Source organism: Grosmannia clavigera, assembly GCF_000143105.1.
Source record: "Grosmannia clavigera kw1407 unplaced genomic scaffold GCSC_113, whole genome shotgun sequence".
Lineage (NCBI taxonomy): Eukaryota > Fungi > Ascomycota > Sordariomycetes > Ophiostomatales > Ophiostomataceae > Leptographium > Leptographium clavigerum.
Genome location: NW_014040831.1, coordinates 3,022,176 through 3,045,157, shown reverse-complemented (window position 1 = coordinate 3,045,157; position 22,982 = coordinate 3,022,176). Strand labels below are relative to the sequence as shown.

At 56.1% G+C, this 22,982-nt stretch overlaps 8 protein-coding genes across 8 annotated transcripts; 3 read left to right on the top strand and 5 right to left on the bottom strand.

Annotated features, from left to right (window-relative positions):
* Window positions 1-58: 58 nt before the first annotated feature.
* Window positions 59-1,042, bottom strand: CMQ_3302 (uncharacterized protein; the record flags this gene model as incomplete). Its single annotated transcript, XM_014319240.1, has 1 exon — window positions 59-1,042. One exon carries the CDS (start codon window positions 1,040-1,042, stop codon window positions 59-61), a length of 984 nt encoding a protein of 327 aa, XP_014174715.1.
* A 587-nt stretch (window positions 1,043-1,629) lies between these two features.
* CMQ_3639 (uncharacterized protein) lies at window positions 1,630-2,742 on the bottom strand (the record flags this gene model as incomplete). Its single annotated transcript, XM_014319577.1, has 1 exon — window positions 1,630-2,742. One exon carries the CDS (start codon window positions 2,740-2,742, stop codon window positions 1,630-1,632), a length of 1,113 nt encoding a protein of 370 aa, XP_014175052.1.
* Window positions 2,743-3,135: 393 nt separating this feature from the next.
* On the top strand, window positions 3,136-4,735 carry CMQ_3366 (cytochrome c oxidase assembly protein cox15; the record flags this gene model as incomplete). The annotated part of the gene is made up of 2 exons (XM_014319304.1): window positions 3,136-3,581; window positions 3,649-4,735. The coding sequence occupies 2 exons, from the start codon at window positions 3,136-3,138 to the stop codon at window positions 4,733-4,735; spliced, it is 1,533 nt and encodes a 510-aa protein (XP_014174779.1).
* A 198-nt stretch (window positions 4,736-4,933) lies between these two features.
* CMQ_4091 (lysyl-tRNA synthetase) lies at window positions 4,934-7,280 on the bottom strand (the record flags this gene model as incomplete). The annotated part of the gene is made up of 9 exons (XM_014320029.1): window positions 4,934-4,956; window positions 5,009-5,158; window positions 5,210-5,354; window positions 5,412-5,447; window positions 5,506-5,568; window positions 5,628-5,656; window positions 5,728-5,794; window positions 5,854-7,128; window positions 7,200-7,280. The coding sequence occupies 9 exons, from the start codon at window positions 7,278-7,280 to the stop codon at window positions 4,934-4,936; spliced, it is 1,869 nt and encodes a 622-aa protein (XP_014175504.1).
* A 488-nt stretch (window positions 7,281-7,768) lies between these two features.
* Window positions 7,769-10,030, bottom strand: CMQ_3935 (uncharacterized protein; the record flags this gene model as incomplete). Its single annotated transcript, XM_014319873.1, has 2 exons — window positions 7,769-9,320; window positions 9,390-10,030. The coding sequence occupies 2 exons, from the start codon at window positions 10,028-10,030 to the stop codon at window positions 7,769-7,771; spliced, it is 2,193 nt and encodes a 730-aa protein (XP_014175348.1).
* A 3,799-nt stretch (window positions 10,031-13,829) lies between these two features.
* Window positions 13,830-15,098, top strand: CMQ_3504 (chromo domain containing protein; the record flags this gene model as incomplete). The annotated part of the gene is made up of 6 exons (XM_014319442.1): window positions 13,830-13,839; window positions 13,943-14,249; window positions 14,339-14,375; window positions 14,442-14,527; window positions 14,607-14,961; window positions 15,048-15,098. 6 exons carry the CDS (start codon window positions 13,830-13,832, stop codon window positions 15,096-15,098), a joined length of 846 nt encoding a protein of 281 aa, XP_014174917.1.
* A 2,979-nt stretch (window positions 15,099-18,077) lies between these two features.
* Window positions 18,078-20,128, bottom strand: CMQ_4076 (oxidoreductase; the record flags this gene model as incomplete). Its single annotated transcript, XM_014320014.1, has 2 exons — window positions 18,078-19,525; window positions 19,708-20,128. The coding sequence occupies 2 exons, from the start codon at window positions 20,126-20,128 to the stop codon at window positions 18,078-18,080; spliced, it is 1,869 nt and encodes a 622-aa protein (XP_014175489.1).
* A 1,026-nt stretch (window positions 20,129-21,154) lies between these two features.
* CMQ_3627 (nucleoside diphosphatase gda1) lies at window positions 21,155-22,938 on the top strand (the record flags this gene model as incomplete). Its single annotated transcript, XM_014319565.1, has 3 exons — window positions 21,155-21,383; window positions 21,434-22,799; window positions 22,878-22,938. 3 exons carry the CDS (start codon window positions 21,155-21,157, stop codon window positions 22,936-22,938), a joined length of 1,656 nt encoding a protein of 551 aa, XP_014175040.1.
* Between the last annotated feature and the right edge of the window lie 44 nt (window positions 22,939-22,982).

The window sequence follows — 22,982 nt, the reverse complement described above, 5'->3', positions numbered from 1 at the left end:
GATCTCTTCTCTCCGGGTATGCTCCAGCAATAGCTCGTCACAGTGTTCCTCTGCAGGCTCATCGAAATCCGTTGACGCCAATATTCTCTTCCGGCACGGAAAGCGCACCAAGCTTCTCATCCAACAATCGGGCCAGCTCCTCGACCTGCCGTCGCACGATGGCCACTGTTGCTGCCACAGAGCTGGCGCCACCCGAGAGGCCGCCAGCACCGCTGACTGTGGTGGTGGTTCCCGTGGTTGTGAAGGAGGCTGCATCGGTGGCCGTGCCAGGCCGTCCGTCATCGGTGCCGGCCGGCGCTGTGGCAGAGCTGTCCACAACGACGTCGGGTGGTGCAGCGGTCGGAAAAGCTGCTGTCGACCGGGATTTTCGAGGAGCAGAAGCCGAGGGATGAGACGACGAGGCGGCCGACAGAGATTTTCCGGCGGATGCTAAGCGTGGCGGCAGGAGAGAGTGGGCATCAGCAGGGTTGGCCGAAACCGCGGTGGAAGCAGAAGGGAGAGGCCCCAATGCGGTGGCAGTGGCAGGACGAGAGGAGGTGGCCGGCGGAGGAGTGGCGCAGGCAAACAAGAGGCCGCAGCGCAAACGGCGAACGACAAAGACGGCGCCTCCGTTGAAACTCGCGGCGATGCTGACAGGTATGTTGCTTTTGTCGTACTGTCGCTGGCCGTCATCGTCCGTGTCGGTGAGGACGTTCTCGGCAGCCGAGGCCGAGTTGGAGGCTGTGGAAAGGTCGGCTGGATCGGCAGCAGCTGTGGAGGAGTTGGAAGGGGGCTCTTGTCCCAGGGCGACGGCCACAGAGGGTGACGATGTGGCATGGATGGCCCAGAGCGATGCGGCCACGGAAGACTGGGTGCGCAAAGTGCGCACAGCGACGGGTGACTCGTATGCAAGCAGCTTTCCCGAGGGGGTGATCAGCAGGGCCGTCTGCAGTGCTGGCTGGTGATGTTGCTGCTGCTGCTCCTGGATGGTCGCAAGGCTGGAGTGCAGAAAGGAGGAAAGCCGGCGGGTGAGAAGCAGCGGAGGGGTTGGGGGGTACGGCATTGTGAGGGAATGGAGGATGGAGGAGAAGAGGAGAAGGCAGAAAGAGAAGAGGAAGAGAAGGAGGAAGAAAGAGGGAAAGAGAGAAAGAGAGAAAGAGAGAAAGAGACAGTAAGGAAAGGACAGCGTCGACAGCACGTGGAATCGACCGAGAACGCGCCGACCGTTCCTCGACCGCCGTGGGAGCGGATCGCGGCGCGCAGGTGTTGCGACAGGGTGGCTCTGAGGCGCAGATGAGGTCGATGAGAGCGCGAAATATGTAGCTACGAGAGATGGCCAGACCAAAGTGGAAAAGCGAGAGGCTCGAGTGGCCTAATAAAGCGTGCTGCTTATCGGCCGGGCCTGTGTGACAGTTCCACCAGGCGCTGTAATAGTAGTGCCGATCTACCCCGCAAGCGAGCAGCACTAGCAGGATAGCGTCGCGTTGTGCTGTAAAAAGGCGCACGAGTGCTGAAGATACAAGCGGCCACGTAAATATTAGAAGGGATCCCTATTGCGGATACTTTATATTACTCCGTATAAGAGAGGGAAATTGCGACACCAAAGCGCATCGGCCTACGTCATATCTCAAAAACGCCCAGGTCCTCCGCCTAGACGTGCTGCCGGCCATCGAGCGTGCTGCTGCGCCAAGCCTCGAAGCCGAGACGGGCCTGTTCGAGCAGCATGGCTGCTGTGCCAGCTTCGGCCGGGCAGTTCTGCAGGTCTGCGAACTGGAGCAGGCGCCTTCGAAACAGCTCCAGCTGATGCGTGTATTTGTCGCCGTCCTCTGCTTCTGTCTGGCCCTCGAGTCCTGCGTTAGCATCCGTTGCGACGTCCTTGTCCCGGGCCTCGTTGTGCTGGTCGTCCAGTTTTCTGGCTGCGCTTGTCCAGGGCCGACCGGTCATCATATGGTGCAGCACCTCGCCGAGCGCAGCCATGTCGGTGCCACGCGTCACCAAGTCGTTGGCCTGCACGGAGAGTGGATTTGGAGCAGCCGCGAGTGCGACGGGTGGTTTCATGGCCAGGGATCTGCGTGCGTGCGGCCCGACAATGTGGCCGGACACGAAGCAGCGCGAGTAGTTGCCCAGCTTGCAGAGACCGTACGTCTCGCGTCCGCGCGGGTGCTGGAAGAAGATGTTGGCCGGTTGCACGGCATTGTGCAGGACCGGCATCCATCCGTCCTGCACCGGGTTGCCGTCGCCATCATGCAGCCAGGAGAGCGCCCGCAGGACAGATCGCACGACGTGCCAACACAACGACTCGGGCAGGTAGACGGTGCCCTCGTCCCGGCAGCCAACCACGCCCCGATACACGCCCATCTCAGCCATACGCGGTAGGTCGTGGAGCAGCACGTCCAGCGAACCGGCATCGCATCGGTCCCAGACGACTGCCACTTGTGCTGTCACGCTTTCCAGTAGCTGCACAGCAACAAAGGCCGCGATCGAGACGAGATTGTCGTGGCGGAGGAGTCGCTGCAAAGCGCGGTAAAAGGTATTGCTGTCGTTGTCGTTGTCGGCATCAGAATCTTGACCCGGTGGGGGATCGATGTGGCCCGCGGTGAGCAGACGATCGAGCCATGTTCTGCCGTCGCCGAGAGAGAGAACCTGACCGACAAACTGCTGTCCGTCCGTCTTGCGCCGCAGCGGGAGCCAGTCCTGGGCCCCAGAAACGCCCTCGAGAATGTAGTCGTTGCAGCGAGCCACCAAGTCCAGTAGGCAACCCATTTCGGCGATGATCTGTGTTTCGTCTGACAGCGTCAAGACGAGACGGCCTGCGGGCGCATGTCGCTTCTATAGACGTCACCGCCGCAGAGGCGCTCTTTGTTGGCCGTGGGCAGACATCTCCCTCGCTTCGTACCTGCTCACGGAAACGGCAATCGCATGCGCCAGGCCCAACCGCTTCCGTCTCTTTGTCTTCCATGGAAGCTCGACACGACATCTGATTTATGCACGTACCGGGGCTCTCCCTTTGGTGCATCAATGCGGGCTGACAAATGTCGGCGTGTTAGTGGCTTGGTTGTGGCCTGACATCGACCATGTCGAGTCTGATTTTTCTGTCACACAAGAGCACATCGCAACGTGCCTCATTCACGCCAAATCGAAGGTCTGACGGTGGAAATGGCCTTGTTTGAGTCGGCTCTGCGCCGGACAGCTGTCCTGGTCGCGCGGGTGCCTGTGTCCTGCAGCAAAGGCTTGCGCAATGAGCAGATGCCCCAGCTCTCGCAGATGTTGCGCCAATTGTCTCAGCCGTCGCCGTTTCAGAGCCGGTTTAAATCTACCATAGCTGTGCCTGTGCGCCGCCCAAACAGCCGTGCCGCCTCCATGTCGCCGGGCTTCTTTGCCCAGGCCGAGAGGGCCACGTGTCTGTCGAGGTCTCTCGCAACGGTTTTCGCTACTGCTTCTCCTGCTACTACTACTACTGCTGCATCCTCGACTGGACCGGACAAAGAGGGCTTCTTCCCAGAGACGTCCTCCAAGGCCGTCGCCTACTGGCTCATCGGAAGCGCCATCAGCGTCTTTGGCATCGTTGTCTGGGGCGGCCTGACTCGGCTGACTGAATCTGGGTAAGACCACGGCTTCAGACCCCCCCCAAACGCCCCCATATCACCTCGGAACTGACGTCCTGTATAGCCTCAGCATCACGGAATGGCGTCCGGTCACCGGTGCTCTCCCGCCTCGCTCAGAGGCCGAGTGGGAGGCTGAGTTCACTCGATACCGTGCCAGCCCTGAATACGCCCGTCTGAACCCGCACATGACCCTCGACGAGTTCAAGAAGATCTACTTTATGGAATGGTCGCACCGTCTTTGGGGCCGCCTGATCGGCCTTACCTTTGTCGCCCCGGCCCTCTACTTCGTTCTGCGCCGCCGTGTGGCCAAACCCATGGCCTGGCAGCTGTTTGGCATCGCCGCCCTCATCGGCTTCCAGGGCTTCATCGGCTGGTGGATGGTCAGCTCCGGCCTGCGTGAAGAGCTGTTTGCCCCTGGAGCACACCCCCCCCGCGTGTCCCAATACCGCCTGACCACCCACCTGGCCACCGCCTTTGTGTGCTACTCTTGGATGATGCTGGCCGGTCTGGCCGTCTTGCGCGATATCCGTCTCCGGGCAGATCCAGCTGCCGGTGCCCGTTTGGCTTCCGTGCTCGCTTTGCCGGCCCTGCAGCCGTTCCGCCGCTCTGTCGCCGTGCTTACAGCCCTCATCTTCGTCACTGCCATGTCTGGCGCCCTCGTTGCCGGTCTCGATGCCGGCCTCATCTACAACGAGTTCCCCATGATGGGTGTCGGCCTCACGCCACCCAAGGACGAGCTCTGGGATCCTCACTACGCCCGCAAGGCCGATCACGCCGATCTTTGGTGGCGCAACATGCTCGAAAACCCCTCGCTCGTTCAGCTCGACCATCGTATCCTCGCCACTACTACCTTCTGCTCCGTCCTCGCCCTCTTCGCATATGCTCGCCGCGGCAACGTCGCCGCTCTCCTGCCGTCCAACATCAAGCGCGGCACCACCGGCCTCGTCCATCTCGTCCTCCTTCAGGTCACCCTGGGCATCGCCACCCTCATCTACATGGTGCCCACGCACCTTGCTGCTACCCATCAGGCCGGCAGTCTGGCCCTCCTGACTGGTGCCCTCGTGCTGGCTCACCGCCTGCGCATCCCCAAGTCCAGCTTGCGCATCATCCAGCGGCAGCTGGAAACGGCCTCAAAAGCCTCGAAACCATAATCGCAATCCTTTCTCTTTTCTCTTTTGGACTATTCTTGGTGTCTGCATGAGTCCTGTACAGATACGTTGTCACCCAGCAATACAACAGAATCATCCCTTCCCTTCCAGTCCGCATTGCGTTGTGCCGTGTTCCCGTGTTTCCGTGTTCCCATGCCGGCCTCTTCCCATCCAACCCGTGGGAAATGCAGTCGTGAATGCTCATTTGTGGGCTGCAACGTCAGCTGTCGTTTCAGGCCAGAGGATAGCATCAATATCAAAGCATCTCAGACTTACGAATGCCCTCTTCTGGCATCGGAGGCACATCTACCTCCTCGGCAGCAAACTTCTCCGACGGGCCAGGCTTATCCTCCTTGAGCATCGGGAACGAGATCACCTCGCGGATCGCATAGTTGTTCGTCAAGAACATGGCCAGACGGTCGATTCCTGCTTATGTCAGCATTCGCCCATTGCTTACGCCACACCGCCACATCTTACCTAGACCCCAACCGCCGGTTGGCGGAAGGCCGTGTTCCAGTGCGCGCAAGAAGTTCTCGTCAACCAGCTGGGCTTCGTCGTCGCCCTGGGCCTTCTGCCGGGCCTGCTCTTCGAAGCGCATCCGCTGGTCGAAGGGGTTGTTCAACTATGACGAGTCAGACGACTGATATGCATAGTGTGTCTACTTCTAGGCTTTCCTTACCTCGGTGTATGCATTCGCAATCTCCTTTTTGCAAACCTATTCCCAGAAATCGGCTGTCAGTCACTGTTTTCTATTACAGTGGTTGCACTCTTACAAAGGCTTCAAACCGCTCGCAAAGACCCTTGCGGTCTCTGTGGTACTTGGCCAGAGGGGACATCTAGAACACAGTGTCAGCAGGTGGACGTGACTGGCTCAAGGGCAGGCAAGTGGACAAACCATCTGGGGGTGGTTCAGAATGAATCCGGCTAGAAAGATGTGTCAGTATTATTGAGCTAGCACGCCGAGCTGATGTGACAGTGTCGAATCTTGCACTCACGGGAAATGCATTGCGGCTCGAGATACTCGCCGACAAGCGTGTCAAGCATGCGAGCGTTGGTCAGCGGCTGCATCATGGTCAGTTGGCATTCCTCACGCTAGATCGGTCAACAGCCGCAATACATACCGGCGGGCATTCCAGCTTCAGCTCCTGCAGGAGCTCGCGGAAGAACTTGTTCGTCTCGTCGGTGTGAAGCTCGTCGCCGGGAGGGAAGGTCTTTCCGGTGATCTTCTCGAGCTCTGGAATCATGTCAATGCGTCTCCACGGTGCCTCCCAGTTCACCTCGTACACCTCGCCATGCTGCGTCGTGAAGCTCGTCTTGTACGATCCGGTGAGATCCTTCACCAGTCCAGACACGAGCTCCTCCGTCATGGCCATGACGTCGTAGACGTCGTAGTACGCAGCATAGAACTCGATGCTGGTGTACTCGGGGCTGTGCGTCAGGTCGATGCCCTCGTTCCGGAAATTCTTGCCCAGCTCAAAGACCTTGTTAAAGCCACCGACGATGAGCATCTTGAGATACAGCTCGGGGGCAATACGCAGGTACAGATCCCGGTTCAGGGAGTTGTGGTGGGTGATGAACGGCAGTGCCGTGGCGCCACCGGCGATGGCGGCGAGCGTGGGCGTCTCGACCTCGATGAACTCGCGGGTGCTGAAGAAGTCGCGGATGTACTTGATCATCCGGCTGCGCTTCCAGAGCGTCTCGCGCGAGGCGTCGTTGAAGAGCAGGTCCAGGTAGCGCGAGCGGAAGCGCTGCTCGTGGTCCTTGAAGCCGTAGTATTCAGACGGCAGGATGTGCAGCGACGGCGACAGCAGCACGATCTCCGACGCCATGATCGACAGCTCGCCCTGCTCGCCCTTCTCCAGCCGGCTCTTGGGTGCCGTGCGGCCTGGCCAGCCGACAATGCCCACCACATCGCCGCGGGCCAGATGGACGTGCTGCTTGTCAAAGGGCACGCCGCCCTCCTTGACGTTTTGCGACTGGCACATGACCTGCAGCCGCGTGCCGATCGACTTGGTGTCCGCACCCGTGCGGATGTCGTAGAAGATCAGCTTGACGCCCGACCGCCGCGTCGTGAAGATGCGGCCGGCCACGCGGATCTCCCGCGTCTTGTCGACCTCGCCCGACTTGAGGTGCTCAAAGTCGCGCGCAAAGTTGAACGTGTCGTAGTTGACCTGGAACTTGTGCGGGTACGGGTTTGGCTCGTTAGTGTCGAGCAGCTCCTTGATCTGCCGGCATCGGATCTTGTAGTATTCGCGAGGATCGAGGTCCTTCTCGACAATCGGCACTGGGCCGGTCGTCTTCTTGGGCGCCGTGACCGCCACCTCGGCCGCCTTCTGCTGCTTCTTCTCGTCTCGCTGCCGCTGCTTCTGTCGACGCTTCAGCTCCGTCTTCGACACCTGCAGGTGTTGTTGGCTTCCGTTAGTCCTCGTCTCTCCCTGTCTGTCTATCGTCTCGGAGAGGCACCCACCTTCTCGCCCGTCACCTCGTCCAGGTGCAGGTCTCCGGCAGGCTGTGCCGGCGGCTGTGCCGGCGGCTCCGAGTCTGCCATTATGATGATAGTATGGAATTGGTTTCTGGGCTGCGCTGTGCGTGATGCTGAATCCAAAGTCACGTCTCCGTCCTACGTTGTGTGCTATCAGCGAGGGGCTCAGAGTAGACCAGCTAAATTTTTTGGCGGGGTTGAGTCACTGACAAAAAGAGGGCAAATGGCAGGGCAAAAAGGCCGAATAGTGGGTCGATAGATTTTTGTCTAAAGATACATGCAGGAGCCAAGTGCAAGGGAAAAGGGAAAAGGGAAAAAGCGATTTCTGCATATTGGTCCCGCAGGCTGCTCACGCCAGAACACCGAAAGGAGTCTTTCCACATTTTTTAAAATACATTGGCGAAATGCCTCCTCCCTCTCGCCCAATCCGGCAGAAAAAAAAAGAAACCCTGGAAGCCTCAAATGCCCAAAGAAAAGACGCCTTGCTTGTAAAACTACTGTCCGCTAATCTGTCCTTCCTCTATTTTGTGTCCACTCGTCCCGTTGTCTGTCCTTCAATCCATGAACATCGAATCGGCGCCAAGTGTGGCCATCGTGAGGCCCATGTCAGCCTGGTGCATGACATGATGTCCCGGCGAGTGGACGTGTACGGCTGCCACGGACCGGCCGGTGCTGGACTGGACATCCCCCAGACCGATGGACGTGTTTGCTACCATCGAAAGAGGCTGTTGCACCGGACCACGTGCCCGAGGCACCTTGAGTTGCGGCATTATCTGCTGTCCGTGTTCTATCGGTGGCGTAGGAAGCAGCTGTTGCTGCATGAGAGGAGGAGGCGCAGTAGAGCTGGGCGGTATGGACCGTGAGATGGGTGTATGCATATGCGCAAACTCGTCGCCGTCTTCCATCTCGGCATCTGCATCCTTGTCGCTCATCTCGTCGTCCTCGTCGTCGTCGGACACCTCGTCGTTGGCCACGTCTGCTATTTGTGGCGTCAACTGCTGCTGCGCAGCGCCTTGTGCGGCAGCTTCTACCGGCTGAACTGCCGGCATCTGCTGCGCTGGCGGTACTAACTGACGGTGCTGTTGTCGCTGCTGTGTGCCTTGCTTTCGTTCGACCTCCTTCTGCGGCTGCCGCGAGGCGCTCTCCATCAGAGCGGTCGGTGCTGTGGCGGCTGCCTGCGGGATCATCATCGGAACTCCGGGCCGTGGCAGAGGCTGCTGTTGCTGAAGCCAGGCCTGCTGTGGCGAGCCGAGAGAGGGCGTGACAGACCTGTTGGAGGTAGGGGGGGGCGGTGCTAACGTGCTGCCTCCTCCGGCCACCGCTGGCATCTGGCCCCGGCCTGCTGCAGCGAGGGTCCGGTTTGCTGATCGTGCCGAGACAACGACGCTCTTCCAACGGTCGACGGCCACGGACAGCAGCACGTCCAGGTCCGCGTTCCGGTCGCCGATATCCCAGCCGATCTTGCGGCAGCTATGGGTGACCGCCTCGTCCTGGAGCATCATCAACAGCTTCTCGCTCATCGGGATCGTCATTGGCGGCACAATCTTGTACTCGCGTGGCTGTTGAAGGCGGTTGAGCTGTTCGATCTGGGACTTGAGATTTGTTACTTCTTGGTTCAGCCTGTGCTGTACATGTGCCATCTTGTCAAGCTCCGTCTGCTTGGTCGCCACGCCCCGCGCAAGCTCCAGCACCCAGAGCTCTGTCTGCCGCTCCGGTGGTAGCCCTGCCCATGCGGCAAATGTGGCTTCCAGGTGCTCTTCTGCCTCACGCTCCAGCGTTTCCGCCCGTTGTTCTGCCCGCTCAACGGCCTCGGCTCTGTCCTGCTTCTGAAGAGACGCTGCCGGTGGATATTTCAGCTCCTCAAAGACCGCCGTCGTAGCTGCGGCACACTTCACCTTCCACTTGCGGAACTCCTCCTTGAAGAAGGCCTTCAGAGCTTCGTATTGGCTGGATCCTGGCGGCGTGGTCGACCAGGACGACGATGTCGGGTGCAGGGTGGACGCAAACAGCGTTGGCGCAGGCCTGAGGCACTGCAGCGTAAGTGCGGGAAAGTTCATCGACAAGGGATCAAAATCGAAAGGCGACGACCCCAGGTCAATCTGAAGCCTATTGTGGATTAGTCAGCAGGACAGAATACACGGCAAAGGCAGTTCAGCGAGATTGCGGCCCACTCACTTTGCGGAACGCCATGTGCCAAGAAGCTCCCTCAGAGCCAGCTTGGCTGCCCTGGCGGTGTCCATGGCATCCTGCATCTTCTGCTTCATGTCCCATTCGGCCTTGGTGCCCGGCCGCGCCATGGCCGGCACCATCGGGCGGGTTTGGAAGCCGGAGAGCCGCAGATCTGCGTCCCCGTGGGACCGGGAATCCTCGTTCCTGCCGCTGTCATCCGGCGACCGGGCCATGACTTCATTGATGACACCGGTGGCCTCCCAGCGGGCTGCCAGCGGATATACGGAGGCCGGGTCGGGACTGCGGGCATCTTTAGCCGCGGCAGGTGAAGGGGCAGCTGAGGAGTCTATATCCGAGATAGAGCCCTTCTTCGAAAGCGCATTTGGAGTGCCGGCAGGCGTCGACGTGTGCCGGCGGCCAAGGGAGGCCTTCATCTGGCGGCGGGTGACATTGCCTCTCAGCTTCCGAATCTCCTCGACGTCGTGGAGGCCGTCCGGTTTCTTGGGGTTCCGCTCCTTGATGTAGAGGTCCAGGTGGCGTCCGAGCGAGGAAGAGGTAAAGGCCTGACCGCAGTACGGACAATTCCGATCCTTGGCGGCCTTGGGCGCTTCCGCGTCGGCCCTACTCTCAGAGGCAGGCTCGGCCATGCTTTTGTCTGCCCACCGGCCACCCACCGGCGGCAGACAGGACGAGGCGCTGGGACGTCCGTTGATCCACCCGGCGTATAGCGCCGGCAAGAGAGCCCTGCCACGCGATAATCGAGGCAGGCCGAGTCGAAGCTGGGACAGGCAGCGGCGATGAGGCGAATCCGGAGTTGCTGGCAGTTCTCGTACGTTGGCTTGCGGTGCGATGGCAGTAAACGGACGGACCAGCTCGATTTGGAGGGAACAAGACCGAAGGTGGTGGTGGTGGACATTCAGATACGGCCGTGAGAAGGGTGACCAAGCCGGCCGTTTCTTGCGTCTTGCTGCTTCCGTGCCCTTTTTGTTCCGGGACTTGTTTTTACTTTGCTGTCTGATCCCGTCCTTTGCTTGTCTTTTCTACCCCTATCCTATAGCTAGGGTTCCGAAGGGGGAGGGGCGTCTACCAGGGGGCCCATTTGAAGCCGACTTCGATCGACGGGGTCTTGAGGGGGGGAACGGGAAAGGGAAAAGAAAGCACTGCTACCAACAACGGTTGCGACGGGGTCGACTGAGCCTGCCGGGAGCTCCACTTCTCGGCTGCTCGATCCTGTTCTCGAACGCCGCCCCCCTATCTCTGACAGCTTCGCTGGCACTTCGTCATATATGGGCTCGCTGCTGGATATCTCACAAATATAGGCACTCTAGCCATATAGAGGTCGAAGCGGTGTTTGTCCCGTCCCCGTTGTGCCTTTCCCTTTCCGGCACGTCTAGCTCTTTTTCTACTCCTATGGAGTACCTCTCGTGTGAGGAAGGGTGTCGGCTTGACAGAGACGGCCAGAGGTGGACTTTGTTCAGGGGACAAGCTAATGTGGGAGCGGAGGAAAGGTCCAGGACCAGCTTGCTGAAAATTCGCTCCCCAGAAACGAGAGGCGGCCAAAAGGCCCGCTGATGCTTGATTGGGAGAAGGGGGGTGGTGGTAGTTCAGGCCGACTGGGAGCAACGGAAAGCGCAGTTTTATTAAACAGCGGCCACGCAGGACTAGCAGCACGCTAGCGGCGCCTCTGGGCCAGGGGGTGGAGAAGTGTGGGTGGTATCTTATATACGGAGTACATACATATTAGTAGAACTTGTACGGAGGACGACGCGTTTCCCTGGGTCCACACCCGCGCTCCGGAGAATCAGACGTGTGGGCACAGTGTGCACACTGTAATCTGACGGCCCGCAGCAGCTTGACTCGACTGCACATGTATCTTCTGAGTAGCTCGTATATTCCAAAGTATCTCGAAAACCAACCCCCCCCTGGCCTGCCGCCGGCAGCCAGCTCCGTCATCCGTCCTCGCCCCTCCCACAAGTACTAGTTGCTGATCGCCGAAGAGCTCTGGGGTGCGCTGTCGAGCTCCGCCGTGTTATGCGAGCACGAGTGCTCGTACCCGAAGCCGTACGAGTGGAATACGAATACACGAATACAGACGTGTCCCCTCTCCTGGCCTGCTGCTGAAGGGGGTGGGCGACATTGAATGCAGCTCTTGCACACCACAGCCGCACCTGCTGCATCGGCAACATGATACCACCCACTGCGACGTACTCGTGCACGACTCCGTGCTATGTATCTTACGTCGACACGTCCACTCCGCCACACCCGTTCGTCTGTTCGTCTGTTCGTCGGTATTTGGTCGAGGCCGACGCCCACATGCAGACCCTAGGAAGGACCAGAGCTCCTATCCGGCTACCTTCCGTCCTTCCCATACAAGCAGTCGAAGCCTAGCGGCCCACCTCTTCCGTACCATCACACATCGTCTATCCCAGGACGGAGTTCGAGTGGATCTGAGTACAAGCGGTAATAGGAGGCAAAAGACGAAATTGGCCAGCCCCCCTTTCGTCTGTTCGCCCCCCTTCCTGAACAACAGCCCAAAGGCATGGCTCCTCTCTACTCCGTACGAGTACTCGTACTACTTGTATTACGAGTGCGGTGTACGAGTACAAGCGTCCGAGGACCAAAACTCCGCACCTGCCTTTTGATTACTCACCCTTCCCTCAACTTGCCGGGCTATAGGACAGTGCAGCTATGCTTCAGGTACGAGTCCGCCAGCGACTACTCGTAGACTTACATAGTAAGATACAAATCCAGGTACGGAAGATCGACCGCACCATTGATTTAACTATATCTTCCGTGTAGACTCAGCCGGAAGCGAGGAAGCCAGCTCGCTTCCCCATTGGCCCATCATCCTTTCCTCCGGATAGTCCGCCGTCGGCTGCAAGTTGACTCGTACTCGCCGACGTGCCATCGTACTATGTCGACAATGAGGCTCTGGTCTCTTCCAATGCATATTGGTGCTCGTGCTTGTGGTGCTACTCCTGCTCCGTAAGCCTCAGCCGTCAGCCGCTATTCACCCAAGCTACTCCGTACGGAGTACTGACTCTCTGCTTTGTTCTCTTACCTCGGCACTCTTTCCTGTCCGCCTCTTGCTCTAGCTAATTTCTCTGCCCCTTTTTCGTGCACCACAATATTGTCCCCATTCTCACGTGAAAACGAAAACAGAGCTATTGCGAGCTATCTACGACGTACATAGTGTCCGGCTTTTCGCCAATGCCCACTCGTGACCGTCATTCCTCACGCTGGGCTCCTTCTTTCGATGCTTACAGCGTAGCACGACATGTCGAACTCTGGCCTTTGTGTGAGTTAAAATACGAGCACGCTGAGCAAGACGCGGGTCTTTTCTCGGTCTCGGCCTCGGGCCCCGGTCCGTCTACTTTTTTTTCTAGTCTTTTTTTCACGCGTTTTGCATATTTCTCAACAGGGTAACGGCGTGCCGACTTCCTTAGCTTTAATCCTTTTCTCCTGACTGCGCCCACGTCGTATCCGGACGCCCACCCCGATGCTCCGGTGAGTGAGCCCTGCATCGGACTACGAGTACGAGTCTGTTCAAGTGCAGGCTCTCCACCCTGCATGTCTGCTCTCTACTCCGTACTCCGTATGTAATTAAAAAGCAGACACGACAAGCACACCAGCCTCAGGGGTTTTACCTGCAGCCCTACGGAAAGGGTTTTCTTGCAATCCTTGACGCCCAAATTGCTCCTCCAAAACGAGCACAGGTCGACATAAGACATCTTATCTTGCCAGTCGCCACGCAATGCATTTTGGCTTTGGCTTTGGCTTTGGCTTTGGCTTTGGCTCAGTCCGTGAGATAATCGGAGACATGGGCAGCATATAGCTTACGTTTACTCCGTACCGACACCCTTTTCCCACCAAAACTTCGTCATCATCGGTTCGGTGGACAACCGTTACACCTGCCTTCGTAGCGCCAATTGTGATAAATTCGCCGTTTGTACTCCGTACGGGCGTTAGAAATACAAACGTACTGAGTACGGCAGAAATCTGACTAGTTCCAGCCTAATGTAGAAATATACTGCAAAAAAGGTCAGAATTAGACAGCTAGCTCAGCCTGAACTCGTGTCTACATGTAAGAAAGATGCTGCGTAGTAATACGGCACAACGGGTGTTACTTTGTAGAGTGGTATACACGTGACCATGTTACGCAAAATACTCCGTAAACAAGCCCAAAGAAATGCAGTCATGTGATCGCAGAAACCCAGGAGTAAGATAGCGCACAAGCCATGTGAGATACGCCTTGAAGCCTAAAAACACAGGCACGAACGGGATAAGGATTTGTAATTCCCGACGCGACGCATCGCCAATTTCTTGGTCTTAACATGCACGTCGCGCTTCCATCGTCGTCACTCGCACCTGACTCGCTAGCCCACATCTACGCCGCGCCTCGATGCTCAACCAGCTCCTCGTTTTTGTTTTAGAAAATCTCCCACAATGCCTCCCGGTATGTTGTAGATAATCACAATGCATAGCACACGGCGCATCCTCACTAGACGCAAACCTATCCCGCATGAACCCAATGAACATCAGAGACTGACCGCTTACAGCTCTCAGTGACGATGAAATGTCAGATTCCAGTGGCGTGGGGGCTGTAACCACGCCGCCGCCGTCAAAGCGAGGAAAGAAGGTCGGCTCTTACGCTAGCCTCAATACCGAAAATTCAGACGAAGCTTCAGACAGCGCGCAAGCCAAGAAACGAGGTGCGCCCAAGACTTCTGCACGAACAAATGGTTCTGCAGCGGCCAGATCCATCCCGATCAGGAAGGGCAACGGCACAGAAGACGAAGCGAGCAAAAACGGAGTCACCGACGAAAACGGCGATGATGGCAGCGACGACTCAGAAGCAGAGGAAGAGTACGGCCGCCAGCCTCGTTGCCTTCGGGCACACCAGCATTGGCGCGCCTATGACTCTTGGAACAGTGATGCTGACGCCCCGTTTCTAGGTATGAAGTTGAACGCATCATCGGCCACATGCTCAATGTAAGTGAAACGTGACCCGCCCATGTGCACTCAATGTACTTTGTGTCTGACATCGTATTTTTAAAGGATGCGGGCGATCTCTTATTCCACGTGACGTGGAAGGGATACAACAACCCCAAGGACTATACTTGGGAGCCAGAGGAGAACCTAGCGTAGGCACTGATATTTTGGGGCTGCATTGGTGGGTTGTAGGCTCCGCCAGGATACTTTACTAACATGGTATCTCGGCAGTGGCAATGCGTCGGAGATCCTTAACGAGTACATCGCCAAACTCGGCAGTCGCGAGAACCTCTTTGAAAAACCGAACAAGGGGAAGAAGCGCGGGCGTCAGTCCTTGAGCGCAACAACACCGGCATCAATGCCGCCAAAACGGACGAAGAAGAACGGCGAACACCCGGCAGACCGCGAAACACCTTTGGCCGTGGAGAACCCGTTTAAGCCACCTGCAGGGAGTTGGGAAGACGATGTGGTGGACGTGGAAATGTACCGGAATGGCGAGGGGGAACTCATTGTCTGCCTAACGTGGAAAGCCGGACAGAAATCACAGCATCCTGCGCAACAGACGTATATGCGGTGTCCTCAAAAGGTATGTCGAAATTAGTTACCGATGTGGCGGTAGGCAACATGGTCGTGAATCGCAACCTGTACTAACTTTGGGGCGATGTGATCTAGATCCTCCGATTCTACGAATCACACATTAGCTTCAAAACCGACACTGAATGAATTACGATGCAATGCGCATGTGGACATGCAGTGGGATATGCGAAAGAGGCTGACGGCCGTTGCCAGCCTTGACGGTAATGCTTAGCAGCTTCTGCGCCTGTCCTGTGCCTCTATCTACGTTAAGTCACGTAGAACGGGATCGCGCAATGGCGTACGATATTCGGGAACAGGGGAAGCAAGAAACATTCATACTCCGTGATGCTTCGCACCTTCGTATAGAGTGTAGCATTGCCAGCGCTAAGAGAATAAGTAATTAGGAAATTGATCAATTTGGAGCGACCAAGTGTAAGATATCGGGCTGTATTCTCACCTGTTTCAACAAGCTCAGGGGCTCGAGCTTTGTCGTCTGGTGGTTGGTTGGCAAGGTGGCCGTCGACTCCATAACGACACAACTTGGAGGCTGGGCAAGCAGATTTTGCGCGATGCTGAACCGCTTTCTAACAGTAGTGGGGCGGTCACTGGCCCCTAAGAGTGCGTGCTATAAGCTTTTTGGCGGGCCCTTCCCAGCCTTGCCATTTTATTGACTCTTTTGGCAGGCACCGTAAAGCGGGTGGCGGGGCAACCGCCACCTATTTGAAGGCAGCATGAGACTGCTGTGCTTTCTGTTGGCTCTTGGATCTTCCACTCCTACTTTGTGGCTATTGAATCATCCCAGAACTCAATCGATTGATTGTATATTCTTTCTTTACAGACATTCCCAGCCTTTTGGTATATTTTGGCCGACCCGTTCGCTTTGTTTGTCGTCTTGATCTTCACGAGCTTCAAGTAAATAACAGAAAGCTACTTGGTATGTAACAGCCGATCTTCGTCGCCCGCATTCCAGACAGACACTCTTCTCGACTGCAAGCTTTCTTCTGTGCTAACTGATCTCGTAGGCTTTTCCCGGCACTTTCAGTTAGCCACATTCCTCTTGTCGGTAGCTTCCAAAAAGCCTACAGTTTCACGTCCCCAGCCCACCTCGCCAAGATGCAGGAAAACGACGTCATCGCTCTCATTGTTATCTTGCTCTTCTTATTCCTCGGCGCTGTTGCTTTCGGCATCTACCGTCTCGTCACCTTGGCACGTCGCAACGTCAGCATCACCACTAGCTCAGGCAGTGCAACCCACAGCAGCAGTATGTCATAGTGGGCTTGCCGTTCGGGAGTCCGACTGCTATGCTTCTTTTTTTGTCTACTTAACACTCTCATGGGTACCCGCCCGGTGGTACAACGCCGCAGTTGGTGCTGTCATCTACCAATACCCACTCTGTGTGGCTTTGGCAAGTGCATGAGGCGCTTGCCTAATACTTAATGGCGCATTTATTGCTCTAAGAAATAAGAGGGCAGTCAAGCGCTCAGCCGAGCGTCGCACTGCTCTGTTTCGACATTCCATCTTACCCCTTACCAAACGAATCCACGAAAAACAAGTCCACGGACACGACAAAAAACGAGCATGATGAGATGTGTGGAGCTCTGATGCCCATTAGCGGGGTCGATTACGATATAAGACGACTGAATATGGGACGAGCAACGATACTCACGGGGAATATCGACAACGGCGCATGGTTTTTTTTATAATGGGTGCACATACGATATCTGGAGCGACGGCGTTATTTTTCATCAGGCAGCAAGACAGCTGAATTGACCCCTTGTAACCGCAACACATGGACAGTCGGGCAGATTTGGAATAATGTTCTGGACACAAGCACGCATCTTCGATATGTGTGTACCGTTATGCTTGGATTGATAGTTTTTTGGATAGACTACACATACGTAACATACTCTTTAGCATCGCACAAGTCTTGTTCTTAATATCTTGCATCCGCCTTTATCCGTCGGCCTTGTAAAGTGTATCACTCGTCCTGTAGTCACATGCGTTGTCTGCTTTTACCTGGTCACACTCTCTGCCACCTTTTCACTTACTGCTTCGTATCAAGTGCTCCTCGGGAGACTTTTATAAAGGAATTATCCGGCCGTTCTTGGAATTTCTTAGCCACACTCGCCAATGAAAGGACTATTATGGCCTATTCTGCTCTCAGTGCCCCAATACCACCCAGCCAACTATGAATTACAGCCATGACGACGGCAAGGAAGAGCCTGTCACATCAGAGATACTGGACTACTACCTTGCCGAAAGTGATGGCGATGCCAGTAACAGTATCTACAGCACTTACAGTCCGTACAGCGACGCGCATCACAATAACAGTACGGACGACTCATATGCCTTTCGTCTACAGCAATCGATTCGTAGTCTCTGCAACATCAGCCTGCGCATCGCCAGCCTCCGGTACGATCGGTGCATAGCAAGGGAAGCACTCTCAGTAGCAGAGGATACGGTCACAAAGTTCGGAAGCGAGCTGCTCATGGATCGACTCGACCTGGACAGCGCCGCCGACGCGGACGAGATTTCAGACTTGTTAACAACGGCAGGGCCATCGCCAGCGCGTGCAGAACGCAGCACACTAATTCCACCGTCACCACGCGTCCTTAGCTTTCAGCAAGCAGCCGGACGTGCGAGACAGTTGCGTGTGAGCATAGGCAGACTCGACAGTCGGTTAGAGAATGAGGAACGCCTCATCTTATGGCCAGGCCTCGAGCAGTGGCGTTTAGCAGTAGCTGAGCACCATCGTCGCCGGCAGTTCGAAGCATTAGGAGAACGACAAGACGCCCATTCAGAAGAACCAGCCGGTTCTGACGAAGATCTTGACCAGTTGATGTGTAGAATACGGCACATGCTTCCTCGGTTAGGTCGCCACCGTCTGCAGCGCCTGCGGGAGTATATTGGACATGCACTGCAGTATGGCGCAGTGTCTTCAGAGTGTCAAGAATCTGACGTACCAATACAGATGTTCTTTTGATCCATTAATATCACAATATTGTATCTTCTGCCTCCTTGTACTCTCACCCGTCTCATTAGTAATGTCGCTATCAAAAGGGATTTGTGTTTTGCAAACTAATTCTCGATCAAGGTCAGCTATGAAACCCATGAATCTAATCCATTTCAAAAGGAAAAGTTTTCCCAGACCATTTCATCGTCTACAAGCCACATCTGTAGATCTTTGAGCAGCTCTGGGCCCGTGCAAATATGAAACTTCCGCCTTGCCTCTCCGTTGTCCTTTCCAGCATTCAGAATATCCAGCTTTTGGATCCGTCGACCCTCGACTACGGTAGCACCATTTCCCCTCAGGCTTTCTATGACCTCTTGGTGATTTTCCTGGACAGATGCATCCGCACTATTGGCTTCACTTGTAACAAATAGTGTTGTGTGCCGTGCAAGTCCACCTATACGACTGAAACTATCTGCAGCAAAGAACAAGTCCTCGATCCTGAGGCTCCACAGTACCGTCAAATTTGCTCGCTGAGCATTCCGTTGATTGAGACTGGACAAGATACCCGGCGCTTGGGCCAGCAATGGCGTGATACCAACCCCAGCAGCAACAAACACAGGGGACACCCGAATGCCTCCACTGCTACTGTTGGTACTGTTGCTTCTGCTTTCGTCACAACAACCCTCACACGCGATGCTAAACCTTCTGTCGCCGCCGTATCCAAGCACAGGTATCTCCAGGGGAACCCGTATGTCGTGGCGCCATAAGAGGTTTGTGGCCGGACCATGGCGCCGAAGAGTCATCTCTAGCATAATAGCATCAACTCTGCCGTCAGACGCGAGGGGCGGTGGACTAGATATGGTAAACGTTCGGATGAAGTCATCATTTAGAGACTGCGGATCCTCGTCCCGCATATGCGACCAGCCCACGTCCAGTTCGAGGCTGAAGTCAAGTCTAGCATATTGCCCGGCCCTCCATAGCTGAACATTTTTGTCGGCACCCGATTCTGCGCCGCCCTGTAGTTTCAAAGTGAACGAAAAGCGTGAGATAGATGGTGTCAGTGTTTGGCGTCCCGTTAGCACAGCCGTCGCAACTATATCTTGTTTCTCAGATGCAGTTGCAACATCTGGATCACCACTGACAGCAATGATCTCGCTGACCAATCGTCGTAGAGGCGGATTGTACGGCGAATAGTCAAGGATCGAGCCACGAAACGTCAAGCTATCGGCCACGAGGATGGCCCGGTCCACAGCGATGCGGACAGCCAGCTTTGTGTGCGGCAAATACTCGGCAGCGTCAGCACCGATGAGGATTGTAGCTCGTCCCGTTAGGTATAGCACAGAGCCTGTCTCAAAGTCTGGAACTACCACGCCAACCAGTGATCGCATATAGAGATTTCCCAACGTTTGGTAGAGCTGATTTCCGGAATATTCAGGGTAGATCAGAGTTGTCCTTGCTGCGCTGTCATCACTACCGACAGCACCGTTGGAGACAACACGCATCAATCCTGGCCGGCCACCTCGGTGATTTGTATCCATGGTCTTGCCGTTTGTCGATGAGAGAAAGAAGAGGTCGGCACGTCTGATGAGGTCCAGGGCTGAATCAGGCAAGGGCGCCGTGTCTGATTCATACAGAAGTCGTGGATGTGGTATGTGAGGGCGGATAATCTTTTTTTGTTCATGTATTTAGGACAATTCCCGAGAGCTTCTTTTACCAACATCGCTAGTTGCACTTTGCCGACACGACCGAAGTGCCCAGCACCTTCGTCCTGAGTCCCCACCGTATCATGTGCAGTTATCATACCGGCAGCCATATTTCCGGCCAGTTTGACCCTGTCTCGCGTCTCTAAATCGATGCTGAGGCCGGCCATAATGACAGCTTCAGTGGCGGGATGCAGCAACTCTCCGTCACCTTTTTGGGGGGTGGTACCATCGCCGCCAAAGAGCGCGTCGATGACAGGGTCATAGTCTAGATCAGCCAGGATTTGCACTCCCAGTAAGTTGGGACCTATCTGTCCTGCAAAGTGCCGTTCTCCACCCCATATAGTCGTCCATGGTCGGCCCTCGCGGTCAACAGAACCGATTGCGATCAGCGGAGAGACAGCAATGCGATGGACATATGATGGAGGAAGACCGGCAGCTGTTGGGTTTGGTATGCGAACTCCTTTATTAAGAAGCTTATGCACAGCCATCTCGCCGGGATGCCACCCATCCGACTCTTCCATGATATAGGCCCGAAGGGATCGAAGGGATGTTTGAACCAAAGCTGGTTGATTCTTTTTCTTGCAGCTCTCTCTATAAGAGATGATTTTGATGTGCAGATATACCAGCGTGCAATGTGGTAAGTATGTTATAGCGAAGTTTTAACTTCGGATCTTTATGTGTAGCGCGTTGCATTTCCCCTCACTGCCTTCAATCAATGACATCAGGCTCGTTGGAGCAAAGAAGTCTATGGAACACAGCCCATCGTGGGCGAGTGGCAGCCATACCAGGCGTCAAGAAACCACGAGGTGTTGTTATGTGAACAGTAGTGAGAATTTCGGTGCATCTCGAGAAAAGTTGCCCAATTGGGAAGGTTCCGGTTGAAAGAAGAGCAGCATTGGGTTATAGGCATCGCAATTCATATAAGCAAAAACACCAAGTACTAAATTGGCGAGAGCGTCTGACACAGCACGCTTACAAGCTTTGCTAAAGACACTGGCCTAGAGGCGTCATTATCTACAAGAAAGCCCACCGCTTCAACTTAGACCGGGAACAAAGAGCATGAAAGTGAATGGTAAGTGTTTTGTGTTTGGGTATTCAGACTCCGCAAGATACATACAGAGTACTCCGTACTTCGTAACGTACTTCGTAAGATACACAACATCTTACTGATCGGAGTACAGCAGCGCCAAACCCTGCGGTAATGTGCTGTGATTGGGTGACAGCGCTAGCGTGCACTATCCCATTCCTGCCATGGAACTTGTCCTTTTCCTGGCAGATTTTCGCCTCTGTTTCTGTATCAAGACAAGTGCCAGCCAGATACGGTACCGCCCCTTTTCCACTTTTCCAATCCCTTTCTACAACTTGTATTGGCATATTAGCAGTTGTCTGGCCTTTCGTCACAAAGACGCGGCTTCCACATATTCGCCGCTCTTCTTTCCTCTTCCCCCTATCCCTCCTTGTCCGGTTCCCTCTTCTTGTCTCTCTCTTTATTTCTCTTCTTGTCGTTCATTTCTTTGTCCCCCCCATCGTCCTCGCGCCTTTGGGATATGCGCCGTACGTCTGTCTCGCTGCCGACGGACAAGATCGCTTTCGACCCGCACGAGAAACCCGCCCGGTACGGCTCGCACGCTCCCAAATCCACCAAGCTGGAGCGCTTTACCGCCTGGATGTCGCAGGCCAAGCAGACGCGCTGGATCAAGGCTGCTGCCGTCCTGTCGGCCGTCTTTTTCCTCTTCTACTACTTCTCCCCACAGGGCGTTGATCTATACCGTGGAGGTGCGCTTTCTTTGCCCAATCCATCCTTCTTCCTCACTAACGAGACTCAGCATCTTCGCCTAGCGATGGACAGGTTCCTTCAGACAGCACTTACGGCACCAGCCGGTGTACGCGCTCGAGCTCCCACGAGAAGCCCATCGTGCAGTATGTCATGATGATCGATGCCGGCAGCACGGGTTCCCGTATCCACATCTACAAGTTCAACAACTGCGGTGCCACCCCGGAGCTCGAAAGCGAGGTCTTCAAGCAGACCAAGAAGATTGATGGCCAGAGCAGTGGTCTCAGTGCCTACCCCGATGACCCAGAGGGTGCTGCCCACAGTCTGGACTCGCTGATGGAGGAGGCCCTGAGTGTAGTGCCCGACAAGCTCAAGGCCTGCAGCCCCATTGCTGTCAAGGCCACGGCTGGCCTTCGTCTGCTTGGTCCTGAGAAGAGCCAGCGCATCCTCGACGCCGTACGGAAGCACCTCGAGCAGGACTACCCTTTCCCGGTCCTGGCGGCCGAAGAGGGTGGCGTGGCCATCATGGACGGCTCAGACGAGGGCGTGTACGCCTGGATCACGACGAACTACCTGCTGGGCAACATCGGCATGCCGGAGCATGAAGAGACGGCGGCCGTCTTTGACCTCGGCGGCGGCTCTACCCAGATCGTGTTCGAGCCGAACTACAAGGGCCTCACCCAGGGTGGCATTCCCACCACGATGGCCGAGGGAGACCACAAGTACGACCTAGACTTTGGTGGCCGCCACTTCACCCTCTACCAGCACTCCCACCTGGGCTACGGCTTGATGAGCGCTCGGGAGGCCATTCTCAAGGAGCTTGTGGACGACCTGCTGGCGGCCAACAAGGACGCCACGACTACCGCTTGGGCTAAGGCCCCTGTGGTGAACCCGTGCTTCGCCGTGGGCATGCAAAAGACGGTCAAGGTGAAACTGGGCGACGACCACCCGCTGGGCGCCCAGGCCGAGTTCAACATGACGGGTCCTACCAAGGCAGCACCGGCGCAGTGCCGCAACCTGGCAGAGCGGATTTTGCGCAAGGAGGCCGAGTGCAAGCTGGCACCCTGCTCGTTTAACGGCGTGCACCAGCCATCAATTGCCAAGACGTTTTCCAAGGAGGCCGTGTACTTCCTGTCGTACTTCTTCGACCGCACGCAGCCGCTTGGAATGCCGGAGTCGTTTACGCTGCGGGAGATGCACGAGCTGGCAAACACCGTGTGCAGTGGGCCGGCTGCCTGGGACGTGTTCTCGGCCGTCCCGGGCGCGCTGGAGGAGCTGGACGGCCGTCCGGAACACTGCATGGATCTCAACTTCATGCTGGCCCTGGTGCACACTGGTTACGAGATGCCGATTGATCGTGAGGTGCGCATTGCCAAGAAGATTAAGGACAACGAGCTCGGTTGGTGCCTGGGTGCAAGGTATGTTTTCAGCTTCTCCGCCTCTCTCATCTCATTATTGTTCTTTTTGTGCCACATAATGCTGACTATATATCGAAGCCTGCCGCTGCTGTCCAAGGGATCGGGCTGGGCCTGCAAGGTCACCGAGGTTCACCGCTGAACAAAATGTTCGCAGAATTGCTGGACCCGGAAAATTGGGACGGG